Source organism: Balaenoptera borealis, assembly GCF_965194805.1.
Source record: "Balaenoptera borealis genome assembly, chromosome: 4".
Classification (NCBI taxonomy): domain Eukaryota; kingdom Metazoa; phylum Chordata; class Mammalia; order Artiodactyla; family Balaenopteridae; genus Balaenoptera; species Balaenoptera borealis.
In genome coordinates, this window is record NC_138861.1 from 48618597 (window position 1) to 48633873 (window position 15277).

The window sequence follows — 15277 nt, forward strand, 5'->3', positions numbered from 1 at the left end:
CTGCCTTCTTTTACTATCTTGACTACCAACAAGTAGTCAAAACTTGGAGAAAATCAAACAAGTGGGTATTTTGGCAGCACATAAATTCACGGTCAACCACTTCGGACACTCAACATCATGTGCTAACAGTAAGTTCACTCACTTTCCACAACTGATTCATTTTTCCTCATTCTTCAAATTTCCCACCTTAACTCTCATCTCTCTTTAGCTGATGAGCTGGTCTCATATTCCACCAAGAAAATAGTTGTCAGAAGACAACTCATTTTTCCATGACTAATTCTACATATCCACCCGTGTCTGCAATCTTTTCCCTACTGTCTCAAAGGATGAAATTTCTTACCAAAGGCCAATTCCCGATATGTGTTCAATTCCCCCCTCCTCTTACTTTATCAAAGATTTTATTTCTTTGGTTATCTTCTGCCCTCTCTGCTTCCATCTTCATTATCCCCCATTTCTACTGAGTCATTCCCATTAGTACACAAAACGTGCTCTAATATCTCTATAACAAAACCAAACTAAACAAAACCTCTCCCCTATTACCACATTTCCCCTCTAGCTACTGCTGTCTCCAATTTCTCACTTCCCATTCATTATTCTACCCACTTTAGTCAACTTCCCATTCCTCTACACCTTGGCAACTCTCATCATGTATCACTGATGATATCCATATTACCAAATCCAATGGACACTTCTGCATCCATATCTTACCTACCTCTCAGCAACAACTAATAGTGATGACAATCCCTTAACGAATCACTTTCCTCTCTTTACAAGCTTGGTTTCTTCCTACTTCTCAGACTGCTCATTCTAAGTCTGCTTTTTCCTCTTCCTCTACTGGATATCCAAATGTTGGCTTTCCTCAGATGTCAGTTTTAGAACCCTATATTTTCACTCTTTCCTTATATACTTTCAACTATTAACAAGGCTTTAAATATTATCTACATACTGACAACTCCCCAATTAATTTTCTTGGCACTGATCTCTTCTGGGAGCTCCAGTCTGAAACAACTGGACCTTCTACTAATGTATCTCAGAAGCACCACAAACTGAACATGCTTAAAACTGATCTTTTGCTTCCCATACCCAGAGATGTCCATTTACCCTGGTCTTTCCAACTTGAATAAGTGGCACCATTATCCAACTGACAGCTCAGAACAGAAATACGGGCACCCTCCTGAAACCCTTCATCTTCCTAATTCCCCATATCAAACCCATCAGAAAGTGCTGGCTATCTAAATTCTCAAAGATATGTTACTCCGTTATTTCCAATTCCACTGGCATCACCCTATTCCTAATTAACATTATCACTTGACTAGATAATGGCAATGGCCTCCCTGCTTCTTTTTTCATCCAACTACCCTCCACCCAGCAGCCAGAACTAACTTTTAAAAACACGTTCCATGATGTCACCATCCTGCTTAATAAGTCTCAAAGGCATATTATTGCACTCCAAATAAAATCTAGACTCCTTCTGGGCGTGCCACTTGAATCCTTTTTAGTCTCATATCCACTTTCCTTATTCCATCCAGGCCACAGGTTTTTCTCCGTTAAGGTCTCTTAAATGTTGGGACCTTTCTTATGGTTAGTTGTTTCTTATTCTATAGTTTTATTTTAAATATGACTTCTCCAGTGAAGCTGACCACTATTGAAATAGATCACTTTCCAAATGTGTCATGAGTCTACTACATGTGGAACAGGTAAATTATTCTCTTTTAGGTCATTAGTATTTACTAGCTATCTGTTACTGGGCCATGGTAAAGAGCCATGTCTTCTCACTAGTCATATGAAGCTTAAAACTAATTGCTAATAAGGTGGCTCTTGGACAACTACGGCTTTATAAATGCTAGGTTTTTATTGTCTTTATAAAAATTAGTAGATATAAAATATTTCAGTTCATGGTTATTAAAAACTTCAGAAAGTTATTTTAAATTCTGCAGGGTAGAACAAAATTATAATGAAAATAATTCATTTAAAGGTTTATATTAACTTCCTACTCTGTTTCTACAAAATATGGCTCATTTTGCTTTATATGTTTGGAAATCACATTATGATAGCTAACTTAAAATCTCATGACTATGACTTATAAAGTAATGATTTTGAACCACAATTCTCTTCTAGTAGCCAACAGGACAAAGAAAGGCATGGTGACATAGGAAGAGGAGTGAGAAAGTAAGATGGGGGGGAGGGAAGGGAGGGGGCAGTGATACTCTTCAGGAAAATGGCAAAAAAATTGTGGAAGTGTGAAACAAGGTTCAAAATGGTACGTATATACTTGTTACAAATGCTCTAAGGTAAAATTGTAAGAGCTATGAGCTACAAAAGCATTAAACGGGGAAACTGAGTGTGGATGACCTTTTGAAGGAAAAGAAAGGCAGTGGTAGGAAAGAGATGTTTTGAGCTAGGTGGTTTCTCCAGTAGATCTTCTAGCCTAGGACTGCTTTTGTTTGATTTTGGGAATAAAAAGGAGACATAGCTTTAGGTAGAGACACAGAGAGGTGGATTTCAGCTGGTTATAAACATACTATTCTTAAATCACATATTCCTAACCGGCAGGAGTCTCAATGCGCTTTGTCATGTCAATGATGCTCACTGTCTTCAACTACACAACAAGATATGTAATTGCCTGATTAACACTTCACAGGTGGATAAAATACATATGGCATCATACACAGCAATACAGTATCATGGTTGCTTTGTGTTGCTAAAGCACTAGGGAAAAAATTTCACTAATCTGGGAACTCAATATTAGAGTTCAAATATAGCATTTGGCCATATAAATGAGGAAAAACATGGAATTCTAGGCCCTCTTATTAGATGCTTCAGTCTAGTAAACAAGTGAAAACCATCTACTGTTAATACCAGTGTCATCTCAAATAACTATATTTGAGACTAGACAAAATGCAATTTCTTCAGATGCTTTCCATATCTTTCCAAACATGTACCCAGGCTATTATAATTACTTTATTAAACAAGCAAAAAACAGCACTGAAATCATTAATTAAGTTCACCTAATAGCTATGCTCACTACTCATTTTGATCACAGGAAATTAAACTAATGGTATTTCTGAAAGCAATGCCATTGTAGCTACTTTTTAAAAGATTTCAGGTGGAGCTTTCCGTGGTATTTTCCTATCCTGGCAGAGTTAGAAGCTCCTTCATCTAAACTCACAGAGCATGCTTGGTCTCTATGAAGACATTCTCTAACTGTATTAAAATTATCCATTTTATTATATATCTGTCATCACTGCTACTCATTTCCTCACCCCCACCCCCAACTCGAACAATAACATAAGGGATCATGTCTTACTCATTTTTCTATTTATCGTTCCTGATAAAAGAAATTCCAAAAAAATGCTTGCAGAATGGACTGGTTATATAACTTTTGAAACCTTTTAAAGTCAATTTAGGTAGCATAATCTACCAGAAAGATTACTGTCAAAAGATGGGGTTTTAACTAGCTTTGTCATTCAATCCATGAGCTGGGGCAAGCCACTTAATTTGTTTCTCACTTCCTTCATCTACAAAATTGAAAATAATTTGTTATGTCTTCTTCTTAGAGGTGACAGGATAAACGAACTAACCCATTTGAACTATTATGAGCTCTTCTGAACAAGTAGCAACATAAAGTTCTAAATTTTGCTTCTTTTTTGTTTCTATTTTATTTTTCTCAGCATATAATTATCTACTGAGGGAGAATTTAAGTTCTTTTGAGAGAAAGTCATAAAACCAGAAATCAAAAGATCTCCTGGAAAAGTTTTAGATTCTATAATTTTAAAAATCAAGTTATTCACAACAGAACAATTAGTGACTATAGGTAGATTTTTCCACCTTTAAGGATGCTCTGAGTTCAGAAACAGTTTACAGACAAGATTATATTACATACAATTATAAGTATTCAAATTTAAAGTGAAACCACAAACATTTTCCTTTCGGAGGGTGCGCTAGTTTGCTAAAAAGTAAACGGCAAACAATAAGTAAACGTTGAAGAGCTATGAATAAAAGATTTTAAGATCATAAAGAGTATTCATAATATAACATATTCCATTTATTAAATTAAATTGAAAAAAATCTTCCTTGCAAAGTACATTGTGTTTTAACTATTTTTGTTATTTATGATGAACATCATCCTTAATGGGATATCATCATTCATCTTTCTCCTCACACTGAGACTCAAAAAATTCACAGCATCTCTTAGAAGGTAACTTCAAAATGACATTTCAGTATTAAAAGAGGCTCCCCGATTCCCCATCTGTCTTCACAAATGTGTTCAGGTACATAAAGAAAGAAACATGATATTATCAGTACACCCAAGTTCTGAAGCACTATCATGCTGATCTGATCAAGGTGTAGGTTTCCACCTTAAGCTTTCTTGGCAGGAAATGTTTGATTTCTTTCTGCTTAGTGAAGCCTTTTATCAGCATTGACAGTATTATATAACAGAGTGGAGGCGAACAGCCCACTAGTTTAGGCCTTAGCTTCTGTAACAGATCTCAGAGGTAAGATGTAAGGAGAGACCTTTTATGGTCATTTACTCATAGATGAAAAATTTTATTCTTAAGTTTTAGTTGAACAATCAGATCACTTAGATACGAGGCATTATGTCTAAAATTGCTTACTTCTTTTAATCTAATTCTGTATCTCACTGCCCATCTTGACATTTTATTTATTGAGAACAGTGGTCAGGAATCTAATAAACTAAGTTATCACTATATATAGGCTTTAGGTTGGTCTGCATCAAAGAGAATGCTTTACTACTAATGTAATACAACAATGTTGCTTTGCTGCAAGTGACCACTGACAGTTAAGAACTGGCACTGTCCAAAGGTAACACCAGTGTCCTAGTAGAATATTTCTTCTTCATGAGTTAATTTTTTTAATCTTAAGAGTTATATTAATAAGTGTGTGCCACTGACTATTAGTTCCTAATTGCTTCTGTCTGGTAATGTCTATAATCAGTATACTATGTGGATTCTGTCCTTGAGATGTGGTTTTACAAATTTATTAAAGATAAATTAAAAGAGACGTTGAGCAGTAATATTATGGTAAGCAATGGCTAAGACGGGCTGAGGATCCAAAAGGCTATTGTTTCTTTAAGTATAAGGACCTCTAGTTCTACCCCAACTACAGGAACTAATTTAGGTTTATCCTGAGTGACAAATTGTAATTCCTTACAAATTCTCTTGAGTTTAGATATTGGGGAGATTGTACTCTCCAATAAGGAGATAGGATTATTAGAAAATTAAAATCTATGTACAGTCTATTTAAAGATTTCTCTGTTAATTTTCTTAAGTTACTACAGTCACTTCTTCACTTAAGTCACTTCTGACTTAAGTTACTGCAGTCACTTCACAGTCTATTAGTCATAAGAATTCTAGAGCACTATTAGACAGTAATACTAAGTCTTAATATTACAAAAACAAAGTCATAAATAAAAGGCATTAATACTTTGGTTTAAAACTTCTGATACATTTGTTGTTATAATAAAATAGTCTAATAACATGAGCCAAGATGGTGAACTACAGTTTATTTTTTACTCTGCATACAACTTAATGCTTAAAATAGGCTATCTAAAAAATTAAATCATAGTCTCATATATTTCTTTTCAGAACCATTAACATTTTATTACAAATGTATTACTATATCTAATATTTTTATAAAACTTTTTCTCATACTCATTCAATCAACAAATATTCATTTAACACAGAAACTAACATGCTTAATAGTAGATTTTCCTCATCTCTAGCATCTATGTGTCCAGAAAGCTTAATTTTGTATATGGCTTTCACAAATATATGTACATATGTAAATGACAAGTAAATAACCTGCTATTTAAAGTACACTATAGATAAAACATATAACCAACAAGGAATTACTGTATATCACAGGGAACTCTGCTCAATACTCTGTAATAACCTAAATGGGAAAAGAATTTGTAAAAGAATAGATACATGTGTATGAATTGATATAACTGAATCACTTTGCTGTACACCTGAAACTAACACAACATTGTTAATCAACTATACTCCAATACAAAATGAAAATAAAAAAATGAAATAAAATAAAATAACTTACCAGTGGAAAAAAAGTATGTTATAGAGTTGGCATAGATTCAGTTCAATCTCTATTGCTACCTCTAAAATATTACATAACAATTGATGTCTGAAACAATAAGACTCTGAATCATTGAAAGTAATATAATCTAAACTATGTTAACACTTGTGAGTCTTTAAAATTTGATAAACTAAATATGGCGGGGTGATCTTTTTCTGCAGATTCTGTAGATTCATGATGAAGGGGGATAGAATGGGGGGTCTCATATATCTGGGAACATTTTTTATTCTTAGAAAAAACTATCTCTAAAAATTAACAATAATATAACATATTTACTAAAACAACAAGTAACAACCAAGCATACAAACTTCAATTTCATATCCTGGCCACTTAATGACAGCAGGAGATGACAGAAGGGAACTACGAAAAAAGAGAAAGAACAGGAAAGAGAAATAAGGAAGCAAGGAGGAGGGGAGAAAGGGAGATAAGAGGAGAATAAGAAGGGAGGAAGAAATAGAAAGATGATAAATAAGGGAAACAAACCATTTCTTTTAAATCTAATGTTTACTTATTAAAGTATTCACTGTGGACCTCCCTGGTGGCACAGTGGTTAAGAATCTGCCTGCCAATGCAGGGGACATGGGTTCGATCCCTGGTCCAGGAAGATCCTACATGCCATGGAGCAACTAAGCCCATGTGCCACAACTACTGAGCCTGTGCTCTAGAGCCTGCGTGCCGCAACTACTGAGCCCATGCGCCGCAACTACTGAAGTCCTCATACTCTAGGGCTCGCGTGCTGCAACTACTGAGCCTGCGTGCTGCAACTACTGAAGCCCGTGCGCCTAGAGCCCGTGCTCCACAACAAGAGAAGCCACCGCAATGAGAAGCCCGAGCACCGCAACAAAGAGTAGCTCCCACTCTCCGCAACTACAGAAAGCCTGCGCACAGCAACAAAGACCCAACGCAGCCAAAAAAAAAAAAAAAATTCATTGTGTCTCCTTGAAAAAGACTCGTTCTAAAACAGGGAATTGATTCAAAATTTGATAGATTAACAAAGTGTTGCTATTCTTAGCACCAAGGTTCACATGATATCTTACCTCAAATCCTAGTATTGTTTTAAAATAAAAGAAAACAGATTTTTACCTATGAGAGGAAGGTGTCTATATATATAAGGACGTAAGTATAGTAAGAAAACACAAGGAAGGGTTAAAAATACTTTTTTTTAAATTGCCATCAAAGCATTGTAAAAACTAAGTTAAACAAAGTCTGCCTTCTTTTCTGACCCATGCATAAACTAATAATATATGTATTAGAAACAGAACTTTATGTAACCCGAAGTAAATTGACTATATTGATGATATGAAAGCTAAGACACCTTTTCAGAAAAACAATCCTTATTCTCAACAAGTAAAATGAAAGTACCAAAACAGACACGGAACTAACTGCATTATTACAGAATCACTCCATTAGAAATGATTTTATTGCTTTTCTTTGACTTCTTAAGATAAGCAGTACACTTGCTTAGGGCACATCCTTCCCTCTCAGACATGAGAGTTCTGAATTCTGCAAAACATTTAGTCTGGATAATCAAATGTCTATATTTAGTTTTCACAATGAGAGTTTCTCATAGGTTTTAAATAAGATAGCTGATTATCTATTAGCTCTGATTATCTAATTAAGCAGTTAAACATCTTAACATTTTAATCTGACTATATCAATTAGAATGTTTTATTAGAATATATTTAAGCAATATTTACATTTACTTTAACCCCAGCTTCAAGACTTAAGACAATAAAATATTTCACCCACAAAATATTTTTGTCAACGTTTAAATTATAATTATCAATATTGCTTGATGAAAAGAGAACAAAGATAATCAACAAAAACAAAAGTTCATTTTATAAATAAGCCAAGCTTGAAACTTATCACTGAAAAATAAACTTTCACATAAAAATTTAGTTTTTCTACTTCCATTTCTTGTGTTTTGAATTTCTATTCATTTCCTTAAAAAATCAATTTAATAACTATGTAGAACCTATAATTATCTAATGCTATTGGCAAATAGCAAAACCACTCTTCATCAGTCTTTACTTAGTCAGCATCATATAACCTAAGTTAGTATTTGGTAACTCTAAGTCATGAAATTCGTTGGTCATAAAATCAATTTAGTGGGCTGCGATTAGCATTAAAAAAAGAAACAGAATAGAAAATAACAGTGTGCAACAAGAATAATGTTGCTTTCTGAAACTTTTGTTTTAGTAGCATTTATGTTCATAAATATGTGAGTTTTGTCGTACTTTAAAATGTATTTCTAATACAAAATACCATGATAAAGTAAATAAATGATATTATTGCTACAATAACAATACTGGGAAAGAAATTATTTACCATGGTGTCCTGATTGTATTAACATTTTCTGCATAACTATCATGGATTTATATATTAATACACATATATTAATACACCTAGCATTCCTATCTGTACTGTGCCTCCACTTTGCACACTTATGTTATGATTATGGTCACAATTACCAGATTTCCAAGCTAGGTTAAGTATGATTTTGTAAAGGAAACAATAACTAAGGTTAAAGCCTAAAAATTTCCTATTAATATACTCTTACCTGTTGGTAATCCTTTTCCTCTCAATCGGTCTCGGATAGTCTGGCTTCGATCAGGCTTTTGCTCACTGTTACGGGAAAGCTGATCCGTCTGTACATAGGTAATCAAAAGTCAAGTTTGACAATAGAATCTCCCTTTTATTTTCATGGTAATTGTCTACAGAATGACACCAGTTAGATAATTTTTGGAGAGTATAACATTTAAGTAAAAACACTCCACGTCTGCTATTGTTAATATATATTCCTTGGATAAGATTTATGTAGCTTAGTTCTGGCCAATTCATCTTCAGGAAATAAAAGCCAAGAAACATCTATCAAAGACTAATCTGCTTGGGAGGGAGGGAGACGCAAGAGGGAAGAGATATGGGAACATATGTATATGTATAACTGATTCACTTTGTTATAAAGAAGAAACTAACACACCATTGTAAAGCAATTATACTCCAATAAAGATGTTTAAAAAAAAAAAAAAAGACTAATCTGCTAACTAGGGAACAAAATTAGCCAAATTAAAGTAGTTAAAATGAGTTCCATTTCAAAACAACACACTTGAAGTGTTCTTTTTTTTTCCAAACTGATAACTACTTTCACCTCTCAAGTGTGATGATAATTTTAAAACCATACTAATTCTGGTATGATAAAGCTCTCTCCTAATTCTAACTATGCACTGAGGGTGCTGATTTAAATTATTTTCAAAAATAATTTTCTAGATTTTGCCTGCCAGAAATTACATTTGAGAAATATTTTAAACTAAATGGACATATTGAGGGATGACAATTAAATTTAAATCAATGCTCTTTTGAGACCCTTTAGAACAAAATGTTTAAGCAGTCTTAAACTTTAATAACTTCAACCGAGGGCACTTGTTTAAAATAAAGCACATCAAATTCCATATTACAAGGGGTGAAATGTTAGAATACTGAGTTTATTCATCTGATCAATTAGAGTAGAAACTTCAAGAAATAAATGTAAGGAGAGAGAATGGTGAAGAGAAATTACTTAACTCTGGCACCAAGAACATGCACACTTATCTGTTTACACACACACACACATACATTTTAATATTCCTCCATGAGTGAAACTTATTTAAGTATGAATTAAAAATCCATTTAAGGTAGTATTCGAGGTATTATGCTTCCTACCTATAAGAAGACTTAAATGGAACTATTTCTGAAATGATGTTATCATTTAAATTATATAAATAATACTGGTCCACATTGCACTATATTGGCAGTAAATGAAGAGATAAAATCCTGTATCATCTTTGTGAATTCCTGCATTGACACTACTATTAATAATAGTTGTCATTTACTGAGCAATTACTATAAAGCAGGCACTACCTTAAGTGCTTTACATACTTTATGTTACTCAATTATCCAAAAACCTCATGTGGTATATATTATTATTATCTTCATATTACAATAAAGGGAGAAATAGAAGGAAAAGTTCTAAGGACCTTGAAGCAGCTAATCAACATTGAAATAATTATTTTCAAAACTGTTCAGTAATATGGGTGGATGGCATGTACCATTATTCCTATTTTACAGGTAAGTAAAATTGAGGTCAAGCATGCTATATAAATCAGTGGAAAAACCAGGACAACTAAGCTGGACTACTGACTTTTACTCTATGCTAATTAATTTTAAGTAAGTAAGAATTATGGTCACTTGTAGTGAATTTCACACTGAGTGAAAGACTAACTCATTCTATCAGCAACTGGAGGCAACAACAGCTTCCAAGGAGCATAATGGCTGACAGCTAATGGCTTTGGGGTCAGAGAGATCCAGATTCCAATTGTGTCTCTGTCATTTACCATGTGTGTGGCCATGGGCAAGTTATTTAATCTATTTGAGCCCCAGTTTCATTATCTCTAAAATGAGGATGAAATTATCTCTTGTAACCTGGGGTTGTGATGAATAGATGTGAAAAAGCACATAAGTCATTCAGCACAGTAACTGGCACAAAGTAAACACTTAAAAAATGGTAGCTGTGAGAGTTACTTCTGCCCAGTGATGTCCAGGAGACTGGCCAAGAGCAATGGATGAGGGGAGCGTTATTATTTCTACTTAGAAAGGCAGGCTCTCTACATGCTGATTCCAACTGACCTTTCTATTCTTCTCTCCCACTAAACAACCCCACAGCACACCCCATAGCAGACTTATTACTGTTCCTCAAACATCCTGCGCTTTCCCATCTCACAGCATTTGTCCAAGTTTACTTCCCTCTGCCTGGATTACCCTTTCTATCTAGTCTATAGGATCTAGCTCAAAGTGCTATCTTTCAACGCAGTCATTACTTGTATCCTTTCCCCTCAAAATCTCATAGCTTTTAAATCCCTGGCTGATTAATAGGAAACATAAGTCCCATAAAGTGAAGGAGTTAGTACAGATCAACGTTCCTCAGAGCGAGTTTTTACAGAACATCAGTATTATGAGAAGATCTGTGAAAAAAGGCCAATATAAGTTTGGGAAATGTTTCACCTATGTGCCTATCCCTCTTGAGGGTTAGTAATACAACTTAGTGTATTAAAGGCTCTGGGAAGTTCTACAGTGAAAATATACTTAATTTTCCTAAAATAGTTTTTCCTCAACTTTATTTGACCATAGAGAAATTTTTTAAACAAAAATATATTTCAAAATATCTGGGAAACTTTGGTCTGAATAGAGGACCAAATTTTTAGTAGCTTTATCTTTGTTCCAAAAAAAAAAATCACATACAGGAATATAAACAAATAAATCAGCTCTAGTTAAGGAGGGGAAATAAGCAGCCAAGAACTCTCGTCACTTAGCCTCTACTACCTCCCTTCCTCTGACTACAGAATCGCAAAGGCTCCTTGGGGTACAGTTTACAAACCATTTGCCTAGAAGACTTCATGAGCCTGTTTCTTATCAACTGGTAAAGCATGTGGAATTTGGATATACCCCTGCCAGCCATATGACATCCTGGTTAAGATGGCAGAACTAAACCCTTAGGGATGAGGAATTAAGAGGAAGCCAGCAAGAACCCTGTGTGACAGTGGTAAATCTATCCAAAGCCTACATAAAGGAGGAGGACTCAGGCACCATAACCTAAAGGGTAAGAGCAGATAAAGTTTAGACCTACATCAAATATCAAAAACCAAGGTGGGGGTCCAAACTAGAGCAAATAGGATAGAATATAGCTTAAGAAATGCAGCAATGGGACTATTAGATATAGAGATTGTTAGTCTTGGGATTCTTCATATCTAAGACAAGAGAGAAAATAAAGGAGTCCCAGTTTTGGGGCAATCTAGTAGGGATACAAGCATGCATCCCCCTTACATACCAGGTGCCAATGTCCAAAGAAGGTAGGGAGGGTTTGAGAATACCTAAGAGGTCCAGACTAATAAGTGGGCAAGAAAGAGGTATAAAGCAACAGAAAGTGCATTTAAATAATTCTAAAACCCATTTTGCATGTCCATACGACTTTCACAGTAGATAGAATCACTTACTGAAAGCTCCATAGGAAAAGATATAAGAAAAGAGGCAAGAAGACTTCTCAGCTCTAATATGCTGTGATTCTATAATACCTGCTAGAATAAAGTTCTAAAAAAAGACTAACTCCCATAAAATCTAGGAGAGTAAATTATTGCAATGGGCTTCTAGATTTTTCAGTACTGTTTCAAATAAACAATTAACATTAGAACCTGAAATTCAATCTCCTGTTCCTAGTCTTCACTGAGAAAATGCTATCCATGTTTAAAGAAAATTTTGTGAAATGCTACTAAATTTTAAAGTACGACTATAGGAACCAATTGGAACTGTGGCTTACCCCAGAAAGATTTCCCAGAACCAGTTTTACCAACTGCTTCACGTAGGAAAATGAGGGTGCACAATTGCTATTCCTAATATGGGCACTGCAAGCGTCCAGAACAGTCCGAACAGAAACCCGAGCATAAATAACATCCTCACACATTCCAAGCAGTAAACTGTTGAGATGATCTCCAAGCTTGATAGGCTGCATATAAAGAAAGAAAAAGTCATGTTGGCAAGTGTGAGTAAATCTAACTAACACGAGACAAACCATTCCAAGAGTCACAGGAACCACACCAAACACACCTGGAGGAAATAAATTTCTTATCTAGTAGCATGTATATTTGACTACATTTTACATTTTTATAATCCAAAAATTTTATTAGCAGAAGTTGGTTAACAGACATCTCCTAAGATAGGAGGTATTATAGAAAAACTCTGGGGTGTTTTGGTATGATTAAGAAATGGAATGTTTTGGTTATCCAAGTATTTTGGTAAGCAGTTTATATATATACACTACTTGGGGGGAATAAACAATTTCCTAACATTTCAAAAAAGGAATATATTTGATATATATTTAATGTAATTTGACACTCATGATAACTTAGAAGAGATTTCAAATATTGCAATGACTCAAGGTCATTTAAATATAAGTTCTCATTATGCTGGTGAAACAGAAGCCAAAATGTGAGTTTTTTTTTTTTAATTAGTTGACATAATTTATAGAATATTTTATCTAAATGTCCAATAATCATACCAAGAAATGCAAATTAAAACCACAGAAAAAAGTCACTATATATACACTCAGTAGAATGGTTAAAATAAAAGACTGATAATACGAAGTAGTGGTGAGGAGAAAAGCATTGCTTATGGATGTTTGAACTGGTATATCCACTTTGGTTTAAACATATGCTTTACCTGTGACCCTTCCCTTCCACTTCTCATCCATCTGGGTATTATATTTCATCTTTTAGAGCTCAGCTTAGCAGCACTGTCCTTTAATAAACCTATCCTAACCCTCCAAGTCTAGTTAGAGGCTCCAACGCTTGGTTTTCCATAGCACCCTCCATTTTCCCTAACATAGCATTTGTCACATTGCGTTGTAATTGGTTATTTTGGTTGTCTGTACCTGTGATAGGACTCCACAGACGTCGGACATTATATTCCTAGTGTCTGGTACAGTGTCTGACATAAGATAGGTGCTTAATAAATGCTTTTGAATTAATATTAAATATTTCCAAAACAGTTACGATATCTGACAGTAAAATAGAAGTAAATGTTTATACTTCCCTTCCAATTTACGCATTATAGATATATTGACTTTATTTTCAGTTACCAGAAAAGAGAAAGTGTTAAATTATAGGCTGTGATCACATTTTACATGTAAGTTAGGTTCTATAAAATGACCCTATTATTTCCAGTAATAATTTAACTTTCTCATTTATAATATAGAATTGAAACTGAGGAAAGTAAATATACAGTATTTTTCATGATGTAAAATGAAACCAAACCAAGTTGAAGACCATCATTCGTTTTTCATGGATCTTAAGATGTCTGAATTTTAGAATAAAAGCCTAAAATACTTACTGCTTCTTAATTTGATAAAAAAAAAAAACCAAAACACACCTAGTTACTTTTGTTTGGAGTTCTAAATGCCTAAAATGACACAATTCTGTATGCTACATCTTTGATGAAATACAGTTATTTAAAAATTTTTGATTATATTTATTACTATGTTTATTATTGTGTCTTCAGGAAATCAGTTATTTTAGAAAATAAAGACTAGAAGCAGACCAATGATCATCAGAGCCTAAGACCCCACAAAGTGTTACTTTAATATCTGTGTCTGCTGCTGCAGGAGTAGTGAAGTATGATTTTGAAGTGACAAGAGAAAAAGTAATGAAGTATAAACTCTGAGACATAGTTAGAGCTACTATTATTCCTACAGTTTTTGCATCAAAAAAGGTTATCACTTTCTGTTCAAGAATGAATCATCAAAGAAATTTACAATCCCCCTTTATCAGTCATTAAATTAAAAGAAATAAAGTGGACTCCCATTTCTCTCGCTATAATTTTGAAGAGGCTACTATATTTCACAGAGTGAACTGTTGAAACAGGTAGTGACTGCTATAATTCTAAGAACAGTCTAAGAAAAATAATTTCTTTAGTACTTTATTATTTCATTCTGAGGGTGTGACATTATTAATGTGAACAACCAGTATACAAACACTGGTGTGCCTGACAACACACTGTAGAACACATAAATACACAGAACTTCTTAAAAAGTGTAAAGTTGTACAAATGTGACAACTTGACTTACTTGGCTCTGAGGTACTTCATGATCAGCCCCCCAATACAATGTCATTCCAAGAGAATAAATATGGATCTAGGAATAGAATTTAAAAAAAAATCATTTTATGTAAAAACTTAATTTAGCAAGTACTATATATTCATGACTTTGCTCCAAAGAAAGTGTAACACATGATTTGAGAAAATCATCATTTCATATTTTGCATTAAAGTATGTGAGAGTTTAAAATAGAAAATAGGACTGGAAATGATGAGAACAGACTTTTTTTTTCCCCCAACTTTCTAGACTGTCTGCTATGAGTAATCATTTTTATTAGTTCTTACTTAAAGTTTCTTTATGAAAGCTCAAGCAAATATGAATAGTCTTACTTTCCCCTTCTTTTACAAAAGTCCGGAAATTTAAAAAATTACTCGACACCTTGCAGTTTTAATTTAACAAGACAGGCATTTCCATATCAATGTTTAGAGATCTCATTCTTTTTACTGCTGCATAGAACTCCATTTTGTGGCTATAGCATTGTTTACTTAAC

At 34.0% G+C, this 15277-nt stretch overlaps 1 protein-coding gene and 1 long non-coding RNA gene across 19 annotated transcripts in view; one reads left to right on the plus strand and one right to left on the minus strand.

Moving 5' to 3' along the window:
* Positions 1-15277, minus strand: part of PTPN13 (protein tyrosine phosphatase non-receptor type 13) — a 247308-nt gene that overhangs the window by 141541 nt on the left and 90490 nt on the right. For all 18 annotated transcript variants that reach the window (XR_014244298.1, XM_082391058.1, XM_082391051.1 and 15 more), the window contains 3 exons: positions 14759-14824; positions 12458-12643; positions 8672-8759 (listed from right to left, as the gene is read on the minus strand). Coding sequence is in view for 17 of the 18 variants with exons in the window: in XM_082391058.1 (XP_082247184.1) it covers positions 8672-8759; positions 12458-12643; positions 14759-14824 (340 nt within the window). In the remaining variant the exon portion in view is untranslated. The remainder of the gene's footprint in view (positions 1-8671; positions 8760-12457; positions 12644-14758; positions 14825-15277) is intronic.
* The window catches only part of LOC309628322, a 129346-nt gene that overhangs the window by 29194 nt on the left and 84875 nt on the right, over positions 1-15277 (plus strand). The window lies entirely within an intron of this gene.